The 18,758-nt window shown below is 43.6% G+C and overlaps 1 protein-coding gene across 5 annotated transcripts in view; it reads left to right on the top strand.

Moving 5' to 3' along the window:
- The first annotated feature begins 2,969 nt into the window (after positions 1-2,969).
- The window catches only part of ANGPT1 (angiopoietin 1), a 159,547-nt gene continuing 143,758 nt past the window's right edge, over positions 2,970-18,758 (top strand). The window contains exons 1-2 of one of the 5 annotated variants that reach the window (XM_083516813.1): positions 2,970-3,054; positions 17,756-18,000. In XM_083516813.1, coding sequence (XP_083372939.1) covers positions 2,991-3,054; positions 17,756-18,000 — 309 coding nt within the window. In that variant the 5' untranslated portion in view covers positions 2,970-2,990. The other 4 variants (XM_083516817.1, XM_083516815.1, XM_083516814.1 and 1 more) reach the window with 4 other exon arrangements.

Below are 18,758 nucleotides of genomic sequence, written 5' to 3' on the forward strand. Positions count from 1 at the left end.
AGCAGCACTGCCATTTTAATTTTTTGATTCCTTGCTAGGCTTCCAAGACAGAACACATACAGCTAAATCACTTAGTAAAACAAGTCATTTGTACAATTTCTAGGCATTATCCAACCCAAACTAAGAAATTAAGTCTGATAAATTCCAATTGGAAGGACTTAAGTGCACACTCAGCTATATTGTCCCACAACCAATATAAATGTTTATTTATAAATGTTTTATAATGGCTTTACTATCGTTGAGATATCTGCATTCAATACAAAATTTTCCATTTTTCAAGATCAGGGGATTAGAAAGTCTCTCAGGTGAGGTGGTTGGTGACAAGGGACTAGTCCTAGTGACATGCCAGGAGAATATATGGCTATTCTCCCAGACTATTATTTGTGTATGGCTGCATGTTTAAACTAAATTCTCAAGTGCAGTATGTATGCTAAATTTAAAATATATTATATTTATAATTTTATATGTATTGGGTTTTTTTTAAAAAAAGTTTAATGTTTGTTATTTTTGTGTACTTTTGTGATTTCTGAATTGGCAAACTGTGGTTTGAACAATCATTAATAGTTTGCAATTTACTTGCAGTTTACTTATTCAGACACCACAGTAAACTATGGTCTGAAGAATTGATTACAAAAAAAAGCAAAGGAGGAAGAAAGTTTGTTCACTATGTATTTGAAAATTTCTTAAGCACCACTTGAAGTCCACTCTGAGATGAATAGAACCTCTCATAACCAAATTTTGCATGATGGTTCTTGAGATTCAAGAGCAGGTTTTCCCTCTGTGTTTGGATACAAATGGACCTCATTCTGAATCAAATGGTATAATAATAATATAATAATTTATTATTTATACCCCGCCCATCTGGCTGAGTTTCCCCAGCCACTCTGGGCAGCTTCCAATCGAGTGTTAAAAACAATACAGCATTAAATATTAAAAGCTTCCCTAAACAGGAATGCCTTCAGATGTCTTTTAAAGATAAGATAGCTACTTATTTCCTTCACATCTGAAGTGAAGGGGGTTCCACAGGGCGGGCACCACTACCAAGAAGGCCCCCTGTCTGGTTCCCTGTAACCTCACTTCTCGCAATGAGGGAACCGCCAGAAGGCCCTCGGCGCTGGATCTCAGTGTCCAGGCTGAACGATGGGGGTGGAGATGCTCTTTCAGGTCTACTGGGCCGAGGTTGTTTAGGGCTTTAAAGGTCAGCACCAACACTTTGAATTGAGCTTGGAAACGTACTGAGAGCCAATGCAGATCTCTCAGGACCGGTGTTATGTGGTCCCGGCAACCACTCCCAGTCACCAGTCTAGCTGCTGCATTCTGGATTAACTGCAGTTTCCGGGTCACCTTCAAAGGTAGCCCCACGTAGAGCCCATTTCAGTAGTCCAAGCGGGAGATGACTAGAGCATGCACCACTCTGGCGAGACAGTCCGCGGGCAGGTAGGGTCTCATCCTGCGTGCCAGATGGAGCTGGTAGACAGCTGCCCTGGGCACAGAATTTACCTGTGCCTCCATGGACAGCTGTGAGTCCAGAATGACTCCCAGGCTGCGCACCTGGTCCTTCAGGGGCACAGTTACCCCATTCAGGACCAGGGAGTCCCCCACACCTGCCCGCCCCCTGTCCCCCAAAAACAGTACTTCTGTCTTGTCAGGATTCAACCTCAGACTGAAACTGGCAAAACTGCACTGATACTAATCACTGATTTCAAAACGGCACACACTGTTGTTTTTCTTCTTCTTCAAATTCCAGTACAACCCCTGGTCCAAGGCTGTTAGTTTCATAATGGGAATTATTGGCCAGCGTCCATGGAAGGAACACGTGTCTGCAGAAGAGAACCATGCATGCTGCTGGAGCATATTTTCACAGTTTGTTGCTAAAGAGATAAGCCACTGTTTTAAAAGAGCAGGAATTATTGTGGCAAAAATAAGATGCCAAGCTTCAGTTGTCTTACAGAGTTCTCTCCTAGATGCAATTTCTCTGCTTTCAGTCTTGGACATGGTAAACAATGGGCCAGATCTTCAGTGGTGCCTCGCAAGACGAAAAGAATCCATTCTGTGATTCTCTTCGTCTAGTGGTTTTTTCGTCTTGCGAAGCAAGCCCATTGACGGATTAGCGGATTAGAGCTATTGGCGGCTTTTAGGGGCTTATCTGCTGATCGGATCAGCTGATAAGCGGCTTAGCGGCTTAGCGGCTTAGAAAAAGGGGGGAGGGGAAAAAAACCTCAGGAACTCGCAAGGCATTGTCGTCTTGCGAAGCAAGCCCATAGGAAATTCGTTTTGCGAAGCACCTCCAAAACGGAAAACCCTTTCGTCTAGCGGGTTTTCCGTCTTGCGAGGCATTCGTCTTGCGGGGCACCACTGTATTTTCAAATGTTATTGGCAAACCCTTGTGTATGTCATATTTAACTGAGGGCCAGGACTGGACCGACTACCAAAGCACTCAGTAGGGGCATCAATATAGTTAGGGAACCAATGAAGCACAGCACAGTTTAAGTGATTATTTCTTGCACATACAAAGTATGCTGGGTAGTGTCATTAGGACTGCAGGCATACATGCCCAGTTTCAGAGTTAACAGCCTCCTAGGCAATGTGGCAAGGGCTTTGAATTGCACAAGACATCCACTTGGGGGAGCAGGCTGTCTCAGCCTAGCCACATGCATGATTGAAAAGTTGCTTAAAGATCAGCAATTAGCAACTAGAGTCGATCTTCTTGCAAAACCGTAGATAGTGCTTTTGATTAATGAATCTCAGCAGGCTTGATACTGGTCAAGGTTAAACAAGCAAATGCCTCTGAAGAGATTAGCCAAAGCTTGAGTATTTTCTCAGTGAGCTGCAGATAGTCCCGTTCACATAATTAAGAATGATACTGTAATCAAATCCATAATATTTCATATAGTACTGACAGGTCAAGCCATGTGTTATGTTATGCCACCTTTTTTTTTTTTTAGGTGTGCATATCTCCATTTAGGTGCACCAGTATTAAAAGAAAATAAATGGCTGCCAGTTCATTTCCAAGCCTAAGCGAAGCTGCCGTCATTACTTCAGTTAGGTTTTCAGGTATGTCTTTCATCATTTGAACCTGCCCAGATGTCTTCTGCCTATCCTCTCTTTCAGATCCTCTCACCATCAGGAGGTCATTATAAGTTCTTCCTGTGTGAGGGGACCTCCATGTTTGCAGCACTGAGTTAAATGAGTTTATATGCTAGTTATCCATGAAGCCAAAGGCAAAAATCCTTTTCTTGCTGTTCTTTTTCAAAAGCAACTTACAGTGGTACCTCAGGTTACAGACGCTTCAGGTTACATACTCCACTAACCCAGAAATAGTACCTCAGGTTAAGAACTTTGCTTCAGGATGAGAACAGAAATCGTGCTCCGGCGGCGCAGCGCAGCGGCAGCGGGAGGTCCCATTAGCTAAAGTGGTGCTTCAGGTTAAGAACAGTTTCAGTTTAAGAACGGACACCCAGAACAAATTAAGTTCTTAACCTGAGGTACTACTGTATTAGAAAGTACAACAAATGTCCTCAAAGCACACTGCCTTTTAAAATGTAATATTGAGTATATCCTTTGTTTTGTTGTTTAGTCATTTAGTCGTGTCCGACTCTTCGTGACCTCATGGACCAGAGCACGCCAGGCACTCCTGTCTTCCAGTGTCTCCCGCAGTTTGGTCAGACTCATGTTAGTACCTTCGAGAACACTGTCCAACCATCTCTTCCTCTGTCGTCCCCTTTAAATCCTGTTGCAATTGTATCATGAATGCATGAAGTGGTTCTATGAAAATAGCATTGTGACAGGCATGATGGTAACTCTATCACAATCAAGATGAACAAAATTCCAGATACAGTGGTATCTCGGGTTAAGTACTTAATTCGTTTCGGAGGTCTGTTCTTAACCTTAAACTGTTCTTAACCTGAAGCACCACTTTAGCTAATGGGGCCTCCTGCTGCTGCTGCACCGCCAGAGCACGATTTCTGTTCTCATCCTGAAGCAAAGTTCTTAACCCGAGATAATATTTCTGGGTTAGCGGAGTCTGTAACCTGAAGCGCACGTAACCTGAAGCGTATGTAACCTGAGGTACCACTGTAATTGAAATGTATATTATTAAGCAGAAGCAATTGCAATAGATTACTTAAAAAAAAAACTTCAACCAACCACCAGTTAGAGAAACACATTATTTCTTTATAACTGCCCCATTGTTATCGGGTACTTACTGTACATTTGATCTTTGAAGTATTGTAAAGTCAAAACATATGGCTAAATGGTTTGGGAATCACATTACTGGAATTTAATATTATTTAGTCCAAGTGAAGCCAAAATACTAAACTAGATTAAAGCTAATGTACCTTAGCTCAATTGGTTTATTGATTAGGCTTTGAGTTGAGTTTATATATAAAATATTTAAATACTTATAGACTGCATTTTTAAAAAATACAACAAGGAGAGAGAGAAAGAAAGAAAGAAAGAAAGAAAGAAAGAAAGAAAGAAAGAAAGAAAGAAGGAAAGAAAGAAAGAGTTAATTGGAAAACTGAGTTACTCAATTGCTGTTCATTGAACGGCTTATCAACCCTGGAGAAATCTCCTCTCTGTACATTCAGATCTCTCGGAAAAAGTCACAGCTATTACTACTGTTACAGTAAAGAAAATCATAACAATATGCCATGAATAATTTTTTTTGAAACATGCTGGGCTGTGGTCTGTGTGGGTTAGTGTGGAAATGTGTGTCCCAGATTAATGCTCTCAACTGATTTTTAAGAAAGCACATGGACTATACACAGTGTAACTCTGCGCATGTCTACTCAGAAGAAAGTTCCCAGGAGTTCAGGAGTTCTAGATAGGTATATATCAGTCTGCAGCCTCCGACACGGAACAAGAGAACCCACTGCTTGAGATTCAGCGAGGAACTGCAACGCAGGAGAAAGAGGAAAAGAACAGGGGTTTCAAAACGGAAAGCAATTCAACAAAGCTAATGAATTCCAACTACTAATATTACAGAGAGAACCAATGAGGGTGTGAATAAACTATGCAGGTGCTGTGCTGAAAGATCACACGTGCGCCATGGTTCCTGTTGTCAGGGTTACCATTTCCTCTGTCTGAAAATGTTCAAAGCAGCTGCCTTTATTACCAAGTTATCATGCAAAAAGGAAAAAGAAAGGGGACATTGGAAAACATCTCAAGGAAACAAAACTCAGTGTGGTGTTTCCCTTTCCAGTGTATAAATTGCATTCAAATTGCCTGCCGATTATAAGCAGAAGCCAGGAATGTAAACATATTGCTTGTGTCGTGCACAGGGCAGCCTAATAATAAACAAGGGAGGATGCACATTAAGTAGTGGCAACTAAAGGGAGGCACAATCCAAGGGAAGCAGAAAGGATGAAGAGCAAGAAGGAGGTCCAGCTATGGTTGCATAAAAAACATCAAGGATAAATTATGGTGGATGCGTATCCTAAGATGAAAATGGGGTTTGAGAGAGAGCACCATCCCTTGCTTGTGTATTCGGAAAGAAGCTTCTTCCTCTTTGGTGATCGCTCGTAGCCATGTAAGATTGTCTTCCAATAAGAATTATTAATAATAATAATAATTTATTATTTGTACCCCACCCATCTGGTTGGGTTTCCCCAGCCACTCTGGGCGACTTCCAACAAAGATTAAAAATACATTAAAATGCCACACATTAAAAATTTCCCTGAACAGGGCTGCCTTCAGATATCTTCTAAATGTCAGATAGTTGTTTATCTCTTTGACATCTGATGGGAGGGCGTTCCACAGGGCGGGCACCACTACCGAGAAGGCCCTCTGCCTGGTTCCCTGTAGCTTTGCTTCTCCCAGTGAGGGAACCGCCAGAAGGCCCTCAGCGTGGGACCTCAGTGTCCGGACAGAATGATGGGGGTAGAGACGCTCCTCCAGGTATACTGGGCTGAGGCAGAGTGACTGTGGAGGCCAATTCTGGATCCACACATCTTTTACACCGTAACATTAACTTTGAACTTCCTCCTTGGTAAGAGTGCAAAGATTTTAAAGCCTTTGGCAGGATCACATTCCTTGAAAATAAATTTTACGGTAGTAACATCAAGGCTGCAATCCTGTACCCCAAGAATGAGGAACCTGTGGCTCTCCAGATGTTGTAGATCTACCTCTCCTATCATACCTGGGCCAGGCTGGCTATCTGGCACTGATGGGAGTTGTCCTCAGCGATACCCAGAAGGCCGCAGATTCCCCCATCTCTGCTGTACCCACTTAACTGCAAGCAAAACTCTTTGAATTCAATGAGGCTTCTTCTGGATAGAGTGTATCTATTTAGCAACTCGATGTACTGCTTAACATTGTACCAGACCCAGCAACTCAAATGTAACCCTGTAAGCGAGATGCAAATAAAAGAACAAGAAGGAGGTAACAAACATAGGGTGCAGCCAGGTGGTCTGTAGTGGTCCTTCAAAAATTCTTGACAGCAAAGACTTTAGCTCCTCCCCTTCACTCTTATTTACATGCTCTCTCCTATACTCAAGGACCTTTAAAAAAATCTTCTGTAAAGTGACAATTCTGGAATTCTGGGCGCAGGGATTAATAGTTGCTGCTGAAATTTAGCAGCTAACAGCTCTGACAAGCATTTTTACTGTTCTGCTGCTCTTCAGTAGTATGAAAACACAACAGCTTCCTGATGAGTTTATAGTAATCCCAATGAAGAGTTGCAGACACCAGTTTAAAACATGCAGTAACCGTGGCAATAGGTCACTAGGGTGCTATATTGTTAAAAGCGAAATACCATTAAGAAAAAGAAAGCTGGCTTGCTGGCTGGGCGGGTGGGTGCTATGCAGATGATAGGCCGTTTTGCACCACAAAATGAATCTGTGCTCTGTTTACACTAGGAAATGAAACTCATTGGCTACTGGAAAGCTACTGACCCAGGGCGTAAATCACATGTGCTCTTGGTGACATAAATTTAAAGAATGGAGGCTCATATTCGGGGCAGAGCTACGATGAAACTAATGAAGCTTAAGCTTCAGGGCCCCTATTCCCAGAGGGGCCCCAGAAGCGACTTTATTCATGCATGTGTATAACATTTCCCAAATTTTCATCTCCTCCATTAATCACTCTCTTCGGTGGTGTTTTATGTCTTTGTTGTGCTGTATACCACCCTGATATCTTATGAGAGGGAGGTATATAAATACTTTTATAAAGTCTCTCTCTCTCTCTCTCTCTCTCTCTCTCTCACACACACACACACACACACAGTATAGTTAAAGTTAAAGGGACCCCTGACCATTAGGTCCAGTCGCGGACGACTCTGGGGTTACGGCGCTCATCACACTTTATTGCCGAGGGAGCCGGCGTACAGCTTCTGGGTCACGTGGCCAAGATGACTTCTGGCGAATCAGAGCAGCGCATGGAAACGCCATTTACCTTCCTGCCAGAGCGGTACTTGCACTTGGATGTGCTTTCGAACTGCTAGGTTGGCAGGAGCAGGGACCGAGCAACGGGAGCTCACTCCGTTGCGGGGATTCGAACCACTGACCTTCTGATCGGCAAGCCCTAGGCTCTGTGGTTTAACCCACAGCACCACCCTTAACTCACAGCACCACCCATAATGGTATACAGGTATAGAATTGCATTTTTCTCCCCCCCTTTTCTTTTAAAAAATAATAATATTTAAATTCAATTTCTTCCAAAATGTTTTTGACATGGAGGCAAAAGCTCCGTCTCATTTGTGGCAAATCTAATTTGTGGCCAAAAGCCCCATGATGAATTTATTTAAGTGCAGCAATGCTACTTTGTTCCACTATCCATCCCTATTAGCAGCACCCTATTTTTAGTATAGCATATTAGTGATAATCTCGGTTCTTATTTTCCCTTCTGATTGCAAGCATGTGGATAGCTATCCTTCCTCCTCCCCCCCCCATACATTTTCTCAATTAAAATTATATTTCCTTTCTAGTTGCTGTTTGTTCCATGGAGAGAAACATACAACACCATGTAGGTATTTGCATGTTTTTGTTAGGATATTTCCATTCCACCTTAAAAGGGAGCAGGCTTTGTGAGTCAGAGAGTCTGCGCATGTCCTGTTCACAGGATGTTTATGTTTCTATTGCTTTCGTTTTCTCTCTGTGTCGGAGACACTGACACAGGCAGTCATGTCTTTCTTTGTTCTGATCAACGCTGAATAAAGCTTGTAAATAATGCTCTCCTGCATGCGACTTCTGCTGTGAATTATCTGCTGGTAGAGTGTGCATGAGCTCTAGAATGTAGCAAGATATTTTTCTAGAAACTCATGTCGCTAATTGCTGATACTGCATGCCTACGGGAGATCGATGGATCGTCCGGCAGACGGCTTGGGGCCATGATGGACTTTGTCTCCCTGGCAGTATCCCAACAGTTTTGTCCTATTGGGCAAAATCGGAATGCAAAAGGGAAAAAATTAACTCTCTCCTGAAGAACCACAGTCTGGAATCAAATAGGCTTCCCACAGCTGTTATAACCTTTTAAATAGATGCAGGAGATCCTTTTTACAGGTCTCATATTTTGCAGGTAAAAAGAGAAGAGTGGGAATGAGCTGTGTGATGCAGGGGTGCTAGTGAGTTCTATCTATATGCCTTCCAACAAAATATCCCAACTCAAGTAATCTTGGATTATGCATGTGGTCAGTTTGTTGATGAAATATGTTAATGATTTCATGTCTCTTGTTCAAAGTTAAAGGAAGTTCCTCTCCCAAAAGAACTCTAGGGAAATTGTTCCCTTGGAATAAGGCTGAATCTACACATATGTGAAAAAAACACTGTGGTTTTTTTTTTAAAAAAAAACATTTAAAAATATATGTGGTATTTGCCATTAACTTACCAGGTTATCTAGTGTCACATTTGTATAATGCACTTATATTTTAGCTGCATAGCTGAGTCCCAAGTGTGCACCAATTTCCTATTCTGGTCTGGCAATACCTCAGTCATTTGGGAGTACACCATATTTTCCCTTTCAAACAAAGGATGAACAAATCTATTTTCAGTTTGTTCTTGTGGTAGGTGTTTTGAACCACATGTGCACTAGATTCCAGGTCTCTATCTGATGTGGAACTATCAACTAATCTTGTACCCCACCAGTAAGTAAGAGTCAAACATTAAAAACTTCCTGATACAGGGCTGCCTTCAGATGAACTATTGTATACAGTGGTACCTCAGGTTAAGTACTTACCTTATTTTTCGCTCTATAAGACACACCAGACCACAAGACGCACCTAGTTTTTGGAGGAGAAAAACAAGAAAAAAAATATTCTGAATCTCAGAAGCCAGAACAGCAAGAGGGATCGCTGTGCAGTGAAAGCAGTGATCCCTCTTGCTTTTCTGGCTTCTGGGATAGCTGCACAGCCTACATTCGCTCCATAAGACGCACACACATTTCCCCTTACTTTTTAGGAGGGAAAAAGTGAGTCTTATAGAGCAAAAAATACAGTAATTCGTTCCGGAGGTCCGTACTTAACCTGAAACTGTTCTTAACCTGAAGCACCACTTTAGCTAATGGGGCCTCCTGCTGCTGCTGCGCTGGCGGAGCACAATTTCTGTTCTCATCCTGAAGCAAAGTTCTTAACCTGAGGTACTATTTCTGGGTTAGTGGAGTCTGTAACCTGAAGCGTATGTAACCTGAAGCGTATGTAACCCGAGGTACCACTGTAGTTCTTTATCTGTTTGACATCTGATGGGAGGGTGTTCCACTGGGTGGGTGCCACTACTGAGAAGGCCCTTTGCTTGGTTCCCTGTAACCTCACTTCTCGCAGTGAGGGAACCACCAGAAGGCCCTCAGAGGAGGTCCTCAGTGTCCAGGCAGAACAATGGGAGTGGAGGCACTCTTTCAGGTATACTGGGCCGAGGCTGTTTAGGGATTTTAAGGTCAGCACCAACACTTTGAATTGTGCTTGGAAACGTACTGGGAGCCAGTGAAGATCCTTTAGGACCGGTGTTATATGGTCCTGGCAGCCACTCCCAGTCATCCGTCTAGCTGCTGCATTCTGGTTATAGACAGATATGTATGACTCTACTTCCTATATATAAATGGCTCCTTCTGAGCACAGTGTTCAGGGTCCTGCTTCTTCGTTTATAACCATGCATATACTCAGAGCATCACAGCGTGAAACTGAAGGCTGGGTATAAAAATAAATATAAAGTTCTGGCAAGCCAAGCACTGTATAAAAATGTAAGTGATCTTTCATTAATAAGCTGCCTTGCTTAAATAAGAAATAGCTGCAATTCTTGAATCTGAACTTTGTCTCCCTCTTTGTCTCTTTCTCACTGTGTCTGCACGCTTGTTTACGTACCTTCTAATCCTTCGTAGACGTCTCCTGCTTTGATGGGTGCTGTCTTCAGGGTCCAAAATAATTAGTGTTGAGCCAAGAATAGAAGAAAAAGGTATGCTTGGGGTCCATGGCAGTGCCCTATGGCAGGATTTGACGCCTTCTCTTCTGAAGAACCAAGGCGTTCCAGAGAAACAGCCTGGGGAGATGCCATCATGTGGAGAAAGTGGATAGAGTAAAGTCCTCCCCCCCCCCAACATGGCATGGTTTCAGTGGCTGGTTCCTAGCTGCAGGGGGAAGGGTTGAAGCAGCCCCCCACCTGTGGCTGCAGCAGGAGGAAAGGCCATCTGCCATTAAATAATAATAATAATAATATCTTTATTGTCATTGCCCCCTTCGGGGACAACGAAATTACTTGACTGCTCCATAAAAGCACTAATTAAACAATACAGTATAATACAGCAAGGGAGATTAGATGACTTTCAAAGTCTGGGCTTCCCATTCAGGGCCGAGATCGCTCTGGAGAAGAAGCTGTTCTTAAGACGGCTCGTTCTTGTCTTCATCGTCCTGTATCTCCGTCCCGACGGCAGGAGCTCGAAGAGACAGTGACCAGGATGCGATGGATCTTTTACTATGTCCAGTGCCTTCCTATGGCACCTTGTGGCATAAATCTGCTCTAAGGTGGAGAGTGGGCAGCCAGCAATGCTCTCTGCTGCCTTAACAACTCTGCACAACCCCATCCTGTCCTGGGTAGTACAGCTTCCGTACCACACACATAAGCCATAAGTGAGCACGCTCTCAATGGCACAGTGATAGAAGGCAAGCAGCAGTTTCTGCGGAAGATGGTTTTTCCTTAGAATTCTCAAAAAGTACAGTCTCTGCTGCGCCTTCTTCACAAGCCCCCTTGTGTTGACACTCCAGGACAGATCCTCTTGTAATTCAATGCCCAAAAATCTGAACGTTGTTACCCTCTCCATACACACCCCATCAATCAAAAGTGGCTGGACGTTGCTCTTCTGTCTCCTGAAGTCCACCACAAGCTCCTTTGTCTTCCTTGTATTTATGAGCAAGTTGTTAGCTCTGCACCACTCTATCAACCGCTCCACCTCATCTCTATAATCCGTTTCACCCTCCCTTTCAGAGATGAGCCCAATCACAGTTGTGTCATCTGCAAATTTGACAACCCTATTACTAGGGTGAGTAGCGACACAATCGTACGTGTAGAGAATAAAGCCACGCTACCAATGCGTTCGGCTCCACCCGCAATTCCGCCCAACATCAGGACATTGAGCACATGTGAGGCCATGCAACATTGTGTCAACCCCCTCAATCGCCCTCGCAAGCTGGCGCATCTTGCACACACCATACGTTTAACCCGCTGGCCCCCAAAATCGTGTGTGTGTTAAATGATGTGTATGCAGGTTGCGTGCCTGTCATGCAAGTCTATATGTGTCTATATGACCTACTTTACACTGGACAGTCCTCTATTGGGAGGGCCCTCAGAGGTCAGGGCTCTCTATTTGAAGATGCCCTCTGTCAGGCTTCAGGGAATTGACTTTCTCCCCATGTGGCAGTAGATAAGCAGAGCAAAGGAAAAGGATTCTTCTTACCAGTTTGAAACTTTAATAATCACAGCGAGAGAACAAAGAACACATCTCCTAGAAATGGCGGTGTTTCCAGATAAGGTTCACACCCTCTTACATCCCTATTAATCTACTACGTCTTGTAATCTGAGTTTGTACCCTCTGTGCTTTCTGAGCTCTCTGTGACTTTGGAGAAGGGTGTGTGTGAATGCTGTCCAGAGACTATGAATCTGTTAACCCTCTCTCTTCCAGTGTTTCATCTCCTAGCTGTTCCCCACCCAGTATTTCCCAGCTTCTGCCTTCTGAACTAGGTCCCTCTGCAAACCACTGTTCCAAATCTATACTGTCCTCCTGCTCCTAGGAAGATGAACCAGATCTGGAGTGGGGGGAGGGGGAGGGGAGGGGGAGGGGGAGGCTCCCGCCATTCCTTATCTGTGCAGCCCTCCTCAGCACAGTCCTTGACACCCTCCATTTGAAGGACTGTCAGCCCAATTCAGTTTAAAGACAACAAGAACAATAATAATGGGAAACAGGGCCCTTGAAGCTGCCAATCAACAGTTAATACCTGGACAACCTCCTAGTCACTCTTGCAGTTTTCTGTTTGAATGTGCATCTGTACCTACCCATTCCCAGATACTGAATGGTGTTGCAGGACAACAACTTCCATCAACCCTGACATTTGGCCATGCCATGTACCATTGCTGCAATGTAGGGTCAGCCAATCCAGCAAAGCCCTCTAGCTGATGATAGACTTCAATTCTCACCAGCCCCAGTCAGCATGGCCAACTGTTAGAGATGATGGAAGTTGTTGTCCTGCAACATTGGGAGGGCATCACGTTAGCTACCCATGCCTTAATGGAATAGTTTGGGTGACATAGATTGGTCCCTGCACCTTTAAGAGTGTTCCTAGTGTGCGGTGGAGATAGTTGCCGCAAGTTGTTCTTCATTGGCTTGGGCTCCTGCAGTTATGATTTATATGGTCTCTGAGGCAAGTTATCCTGAGACCTACAATGTTTGCTGTATATATAGGCTTCATACGGATCTGAGTGTCTTCCTTATAATTTATTTACTCACGAAGCGGATGGGAAGGTATTTCAGCAATGCACGACAAGTACAGACCCCACCGTAACCTCAGTTTAGCCCCAAAATCTCCTGCAGCTCTTGGAGCAAGGAAGTCCTTTCTTAATCTCTGATTAGAAGTTCCTTTTCCCGTTGTGGGTAGGTGTGCCTTCCAGAAAAGTGCGGTGCGTTCAACCGACATTTCAGGGCCCCCGCCACCCAAGATGGTTTAGTAGATCATGAGGCAATTCATCACATACTTGCTAGAGTCTTGAGAGACAAAGGAAGTACTTCTTTCACATATCTATATATTTTAATGGATGGCTACAAATTAGACAAATCCAAGGGGGATATGTTGATTGTTCCCTCTATTTCTGATTGTCAGGCTGTGAGTATCATTTGTTTTATAGCCCAAATTGCACAACCAATGCACCAGAGGGAAATATTAGTAGGCTTGTGGGGAACCCCAAGGTTTGCAGAAGTACAAAAAACTTTATGGGGTGGGGAGAAGCCCATGGGAAAGTCTCACCACTGAAGACTTAGCAGTCTCCGTTGTCGTATAATGATGGACGAATGTGGCTGCATACATGCCATATATTTAAAGCACAAGATGCCCCCCTCCAAAACCCCTAGGAATTGCAGTTAGCTAAGGCCTCTGGGAGTTGTAGCTCTGTGAGGGGTGAAAACTAGATTCTTTGGAGAAGTCTTGCGTGTTCACAGCCTGTGTGAGTGGCTGGAGGAGAAACTGAGTGAAGGGGCTAGAATTCTGAACAGCAGTAATTCACAGTGCAACATTTTATTACAGGTTTTACCTGTCAGTAGCCATGATGGCTAAGGGTTTAGAAGAAGGGGGGTTTTCTTCTGAATTTTCACTGCTAAGGCCTAAACAACAGGGAATGTCTGTCACCTTTATATCCTGTTCGAACTTTCTGAAGGCATATAACTGTGTTTGAAACTTACTGAGGAACTCAAAAGACCTTTGATCTGAGCTTTATGGTCATCTTCTTATGTCCACGCAGTTCCTTCCGTTACCATGATTCTGTGCTTCTTTAGTCAAGGGCTTCCCACTTTGACAGTTGTTAATGCCGGCTATTAATTGAACTGTGTGAAGGTTGTGTCAGAAGCACATTAGGTTGTAAATCATGTGTCTGGTAGAAAAGAGTTTATGATTTCTATTTTTGCCGTGAACAGGAAATTGGGTTGGAAGGGATTCAGGTATTTTGTGTGACGTGAACGTAACTTAACTTTATCTAGCAGCCTCAAAAGCAGGCAGGCAGGCAGGCAGGCAGGCAGGCAGGCAGGCAGGCAGGCAGGCAGGCAGGCAAGCAAGCAAGCAAGCAAACAAACAAAAACTCTACACCAAACCCAAACAAACAAACTCTGCAAACAGTTTGTCACCCTTTTCAATGCCAAATATATCAATTCATGCACACTTGTACTGATGCCGGTGTGCACAGATAGACAAGATATAGATTAGACAAGTGGATATAAAAGCATCTTAAACGCTGGGGCTGCAGACACACCATATATTTAAAGCACTTGGCTTCCCTCAAAGAATTCTGGGAATTGTAGTTTATTAAGGCTGCTGGGAATTGTAGGTCTGTAAACTGCAGTTTCTGTAACTGGACTTTACCTACCACAGATCTACAATTCCCAGCAGCCTTAACAAACTACAATTCCCATAATTCTTTGAGGGAAGCCATGTCCTTTAAATGTGTTTTATACCACAGAGCCTAGGACTTGCCAATCAGAAGGTTGGCGGTTCGAATCCCCGCGATGGGGTGAGCTCCCATTGTTTGGTCCCAGCTCCTGCCCACCTAGCAGTTTGAAAGCACTTCAAAGTGCAAGTAGATAAATAGGTACTGCTCTGGCGGGAAGGTAAACGGCGTTTCCGTGCACTGCTCTGGTTTGCCAGAAGCGGCTTAGTCATGCTGGCCACATGACCCGGAAGCTGTACGCCAGCTCCCTCGACCAATAAAGCAAGGTGAGCGCCAAAACCCCAGAGTCGTCTGCGACTGGACCTAACGGCCAGGGGTCCCTTTACCTTTTATGCTGTGTACGCAGCTTTAGGGGCCGTTCCTTCTCAAGTTTTATTGTGGGTGCGTTCTGCAGTGTCCTTGACACAGTAACTGGGCATTGGCAGTGAATTTGTTCTGCTTTGATTTCTTCTGCAATGCTACCACAATTGGTTGTACCGCAGCCCCTCCAGACAGTGATAAAGTGAGACAAAAATGAGCTTGGAACATTTCATTTCAAGGATGGAAGAGTTCAATTTACCAAGGTCTGGGCGCAAAAACCTCTGGGTGGCGGTGGGAGATCATTCCAGAGTTCAGGTCCCACTACGGAGAAGGCCATTCTATGTGTTCCCTCCTTCATCCTCCAGTTGCAGTGATGATCAAGAGAAGAGTGTGCCTTGTCAGGATTGAGTTGGGTGGTAATAAAGGGGCTTCTCCTACAGATACTTGGATCATTGAGTTGTTTAGGGCTCCATAAAACCATTACTATCTGAGCAAATGTCTAGTTCACACCCACCCACCCATTCTCATACATATACCATATTGTTATGTCTGGCTATAAATACAAATCAGGGAGCCAGGGATGTAAGGAGGTTGAAGAAACCGAATGATAAGGGGTTAAAAGACACCAATTAATCCTTCAAAACAGACGAGGACTTTTTTTCAGTCTGGCTCAAACAGTCTGCTAACTAAAGTAGCAAATGAACAAAAAAATAACAAAAAGATTTTATCTATGAAGAAAAGCTGTAATTCTGATCTGATGCTTTCAAAACACATTGGGGTGCGAGAACAATCAGAAAAATCTTTATGAAGTTAATTGGTTCTAATTATAAATTGCAGCTATGTTGGTCAATTAGATTTGACAAACTGCCCCATGATATTCTTGCAAGGAAGCTGGTAAAATGTGGGCAGAGTGGGGTACAGTAACTGTTAGGTGGATTTGTATACGATGAACAACAGCGGGCCCAGAACAAAAACCTTTGACACCCCACTTGTTGCTTTTCCCCAGGATGGTCTGGAGAAAGCCAAAAGACCATGTCAGAGATTGTTTTTTTCTGCTTGACAAATAGGCACTGGGCTGAAATCTGAACATATTGTACAATATCTGAATTTGCCATCGGCAACAAGACCCATCGAACATAATGATGCACTTCAAGTTATAAAGCCACAAGAATCTTGGAATTTTACTAAGAATGACACTGAAAGTGAAAATCTTGGATCTGATGTGGAAGCTCAGTGTGAAGAATAGGACAACGACCCCTTATTTGTAGGACCTTGTTCCTCAACCAGCCCTCATTTGTTAAAGCTAAGGAGGTCTTTTGGTGGTGAGTCAGCACCTTTAAGGAAGACCACCTAGTAGCCCCATGCAAGTGAATTATAGGCATGGAATTATATACAAAGCGAATACCTGGTGGGATATCCTATGGATATAAAACACTATTATAAAATGCATCTGTGGTGATAATTCAATGCAGCGCAACAGATCCAGGTTCCAAGTAGGGTTTTCTTGAGTCATTTGTCCTCAAGCAGCTTCCCCAGTTTTAAAAGTCATGTGCTGAGCTGCAAAGGGGACTGCAGGAGGAAAATTGCCATCGCAGAAGTTTAATGTGTACACAGTATTAGTTGCAAATGTGCAGTGCGGCTCAATGGATCAGTGCCAAGTTGTTTGAAATCTTAGTCAGAGTGGGGGGGGGGGAGAAACCAGAATCACTGCTTCCCTCTTCCACATTTATATGCAAACACGCTTTTCAATCTTGTATTGACATGCAAAGAAATAATCTGGTGAGTTACATTTCCCAAACTGTTTGCTTTTGCTTTAATCATATCTCCGATGCAGAAATGATTCTGTGTTTTGATGAAAGAAATGAAATTGCTCCAGGGATGGTCTCTGTTCTGTTATCATGCCTGCTTTCTACCCCAATCGTTTGACAAGAATTGCAACCCACTCTCCGATTTAGCATTCCCTGAGAGAGTCGCTCGGTCACATACCCATTATACGAGAGCAGATATTTTCCATGTGCGGCGGTCTGTGTGTTAATGTTTACTGGAGGGGGGGGGGATTACAGCAAGCCTGGACCCTGCAAGTCCATTTAAATAGTTCAGCTTGAACATGGGAAGTCTATTAAGGTGGACTGTTCGACTCGTTAAACTTTGTCAAAAGGCTCTTAGCCGTTTTCTGTGCAGAGGGAGCTGAGCAGGCGTGCATGTTTGAGGTCATGCTTCGAGCCAGAGTGTAAGACGATCCTCCTTTGCCGAACCCATCAGGCATCCCTTCGCACAGGGACACACTCACTCACACACATTCCACTCAAGTCATCTTGTGAAAGGCTGCCGGCTTCCAACTTGGCTTGAATGTACAACCTTAATAAAACACGCCGAGGTCTCCGAGAAAATAGCAGTTCAGCCGCAGCGAGGGTAGGAGAAAGAGGCTGGGGCTATGCCTGGGCAGCTGACTCAAAGAGGCTGCACGCTGAAGTGTAACAGAGAGGAAACGATAAATCCCGGCTACTATGCAATAAATTGCTCAAACTCCGGCTAAGGAAGCAATCAGCTCTGGTGCACTTAGTCACTGTTGTTGTCGTTGTTGGTTTTTTTTAAGTCACCATTTATTATCTGAATCTTCTTCACTTTTCTTTACCTTCTCTGATCCCCCAAAGGGATTTCAAAAGACAAGGTAAAGCATTTTTTTTTTTTTAGAAAAAAAGAAAAGGAAAGGAAGGAAGGAAGGAAAGGGGTTGGGTCAAAATTGTCTCTAAGAGCAGGAAAGGAAAGGGACAGTAACATGACCATATTCCTTCAGCTTGCTTTCCTTGCTACACTTCTGACTCACCTAGGCTGCAGCAATCCACGTCGGGGTCCAGAGTCCAGTGCCAGAAGATATAACCGGATTCAGCATGGACAGTGCACCTACACGTTCATCCTTCCAGAACAGGATGGGAACTGTCGTGAAAGCACCACCGACCAATACAACGCTAACGCTCTCCAAAGGGATGCCCCCCACATGGAGCAGGATTTCTCTTCCCAGAAACTGCAGCGCTTGGAGCATGTGATGGAAAACTACACTCAGTGGCTGCAAAAGGTAAGCACTCCATTTTTTCCCCGATTCCTCGCACACCTTGCTCAAGTTGTACATGCTATTCTGTCTTAGATGTTATATTGGCTGGGCGAACATTGCGTACGTGCTGATAAAACGGTGACAGCATCCTCTCTGTTGTGGAATAAAGCAAATCAAGCTTGGTGCATGTTTATTGAAGATTCCCTCCACTCCTAAAAAAGTTTGATCTCTTTAGTTTCCGAACATAAAAGCTGAGGCTTATAATAATCTGTTAGGAACTTCTGAAGAAATATACATTTTATATCATGTGCTGGTAGCTTATGATCAGCTAACCTGTTGACAAGCTAAAACAGGCTCTTAAAAAATAAACTGCATGCAATATTTTAAGCATGATCTTGGTGCTCATGGAAATAAGTATTGCCAGTTGGTTAGATAAGAGATTAAGCATTATGGATCTATAAAGAGAACTGTAAAGGTTTTTTCTTTTTTAACCCTCATAAAAATAAAACAGCTTGCATCTGATATCAAGTTGAAATTTATTCCAGTAATAGATTTCAACACTGCAGGGGATAACTGATGAATGGTTTAAGGGTAATTACGGTAATCGTTCAGTACACTGTGCCGCATCAATAAACCACTGGACTCCTTCCATTTTTATTTTTATTTTGGTTCAGCTAAGAAAAAGTTGATACAAGTTAGGAATGTTATAAATGTGCTTAGTCAGAAGAATAATGCTGGAAGTTTTAGATGAGACATGCATGCACCTTAGTAGAACTGCGGCT

This window comes from Podarcis liolepis (assembly GCF_965112155.1).
Source record: "Podarcis liolepis genome assembly, chromosome: 8".
NCBI classification, from domain to species: domain Eukaryota; kingdom Metazoa; phylum Chordata; class Lepidosauria; order Squamata; family Lacertidae; genus Podarcis; species Podarcis liolepis.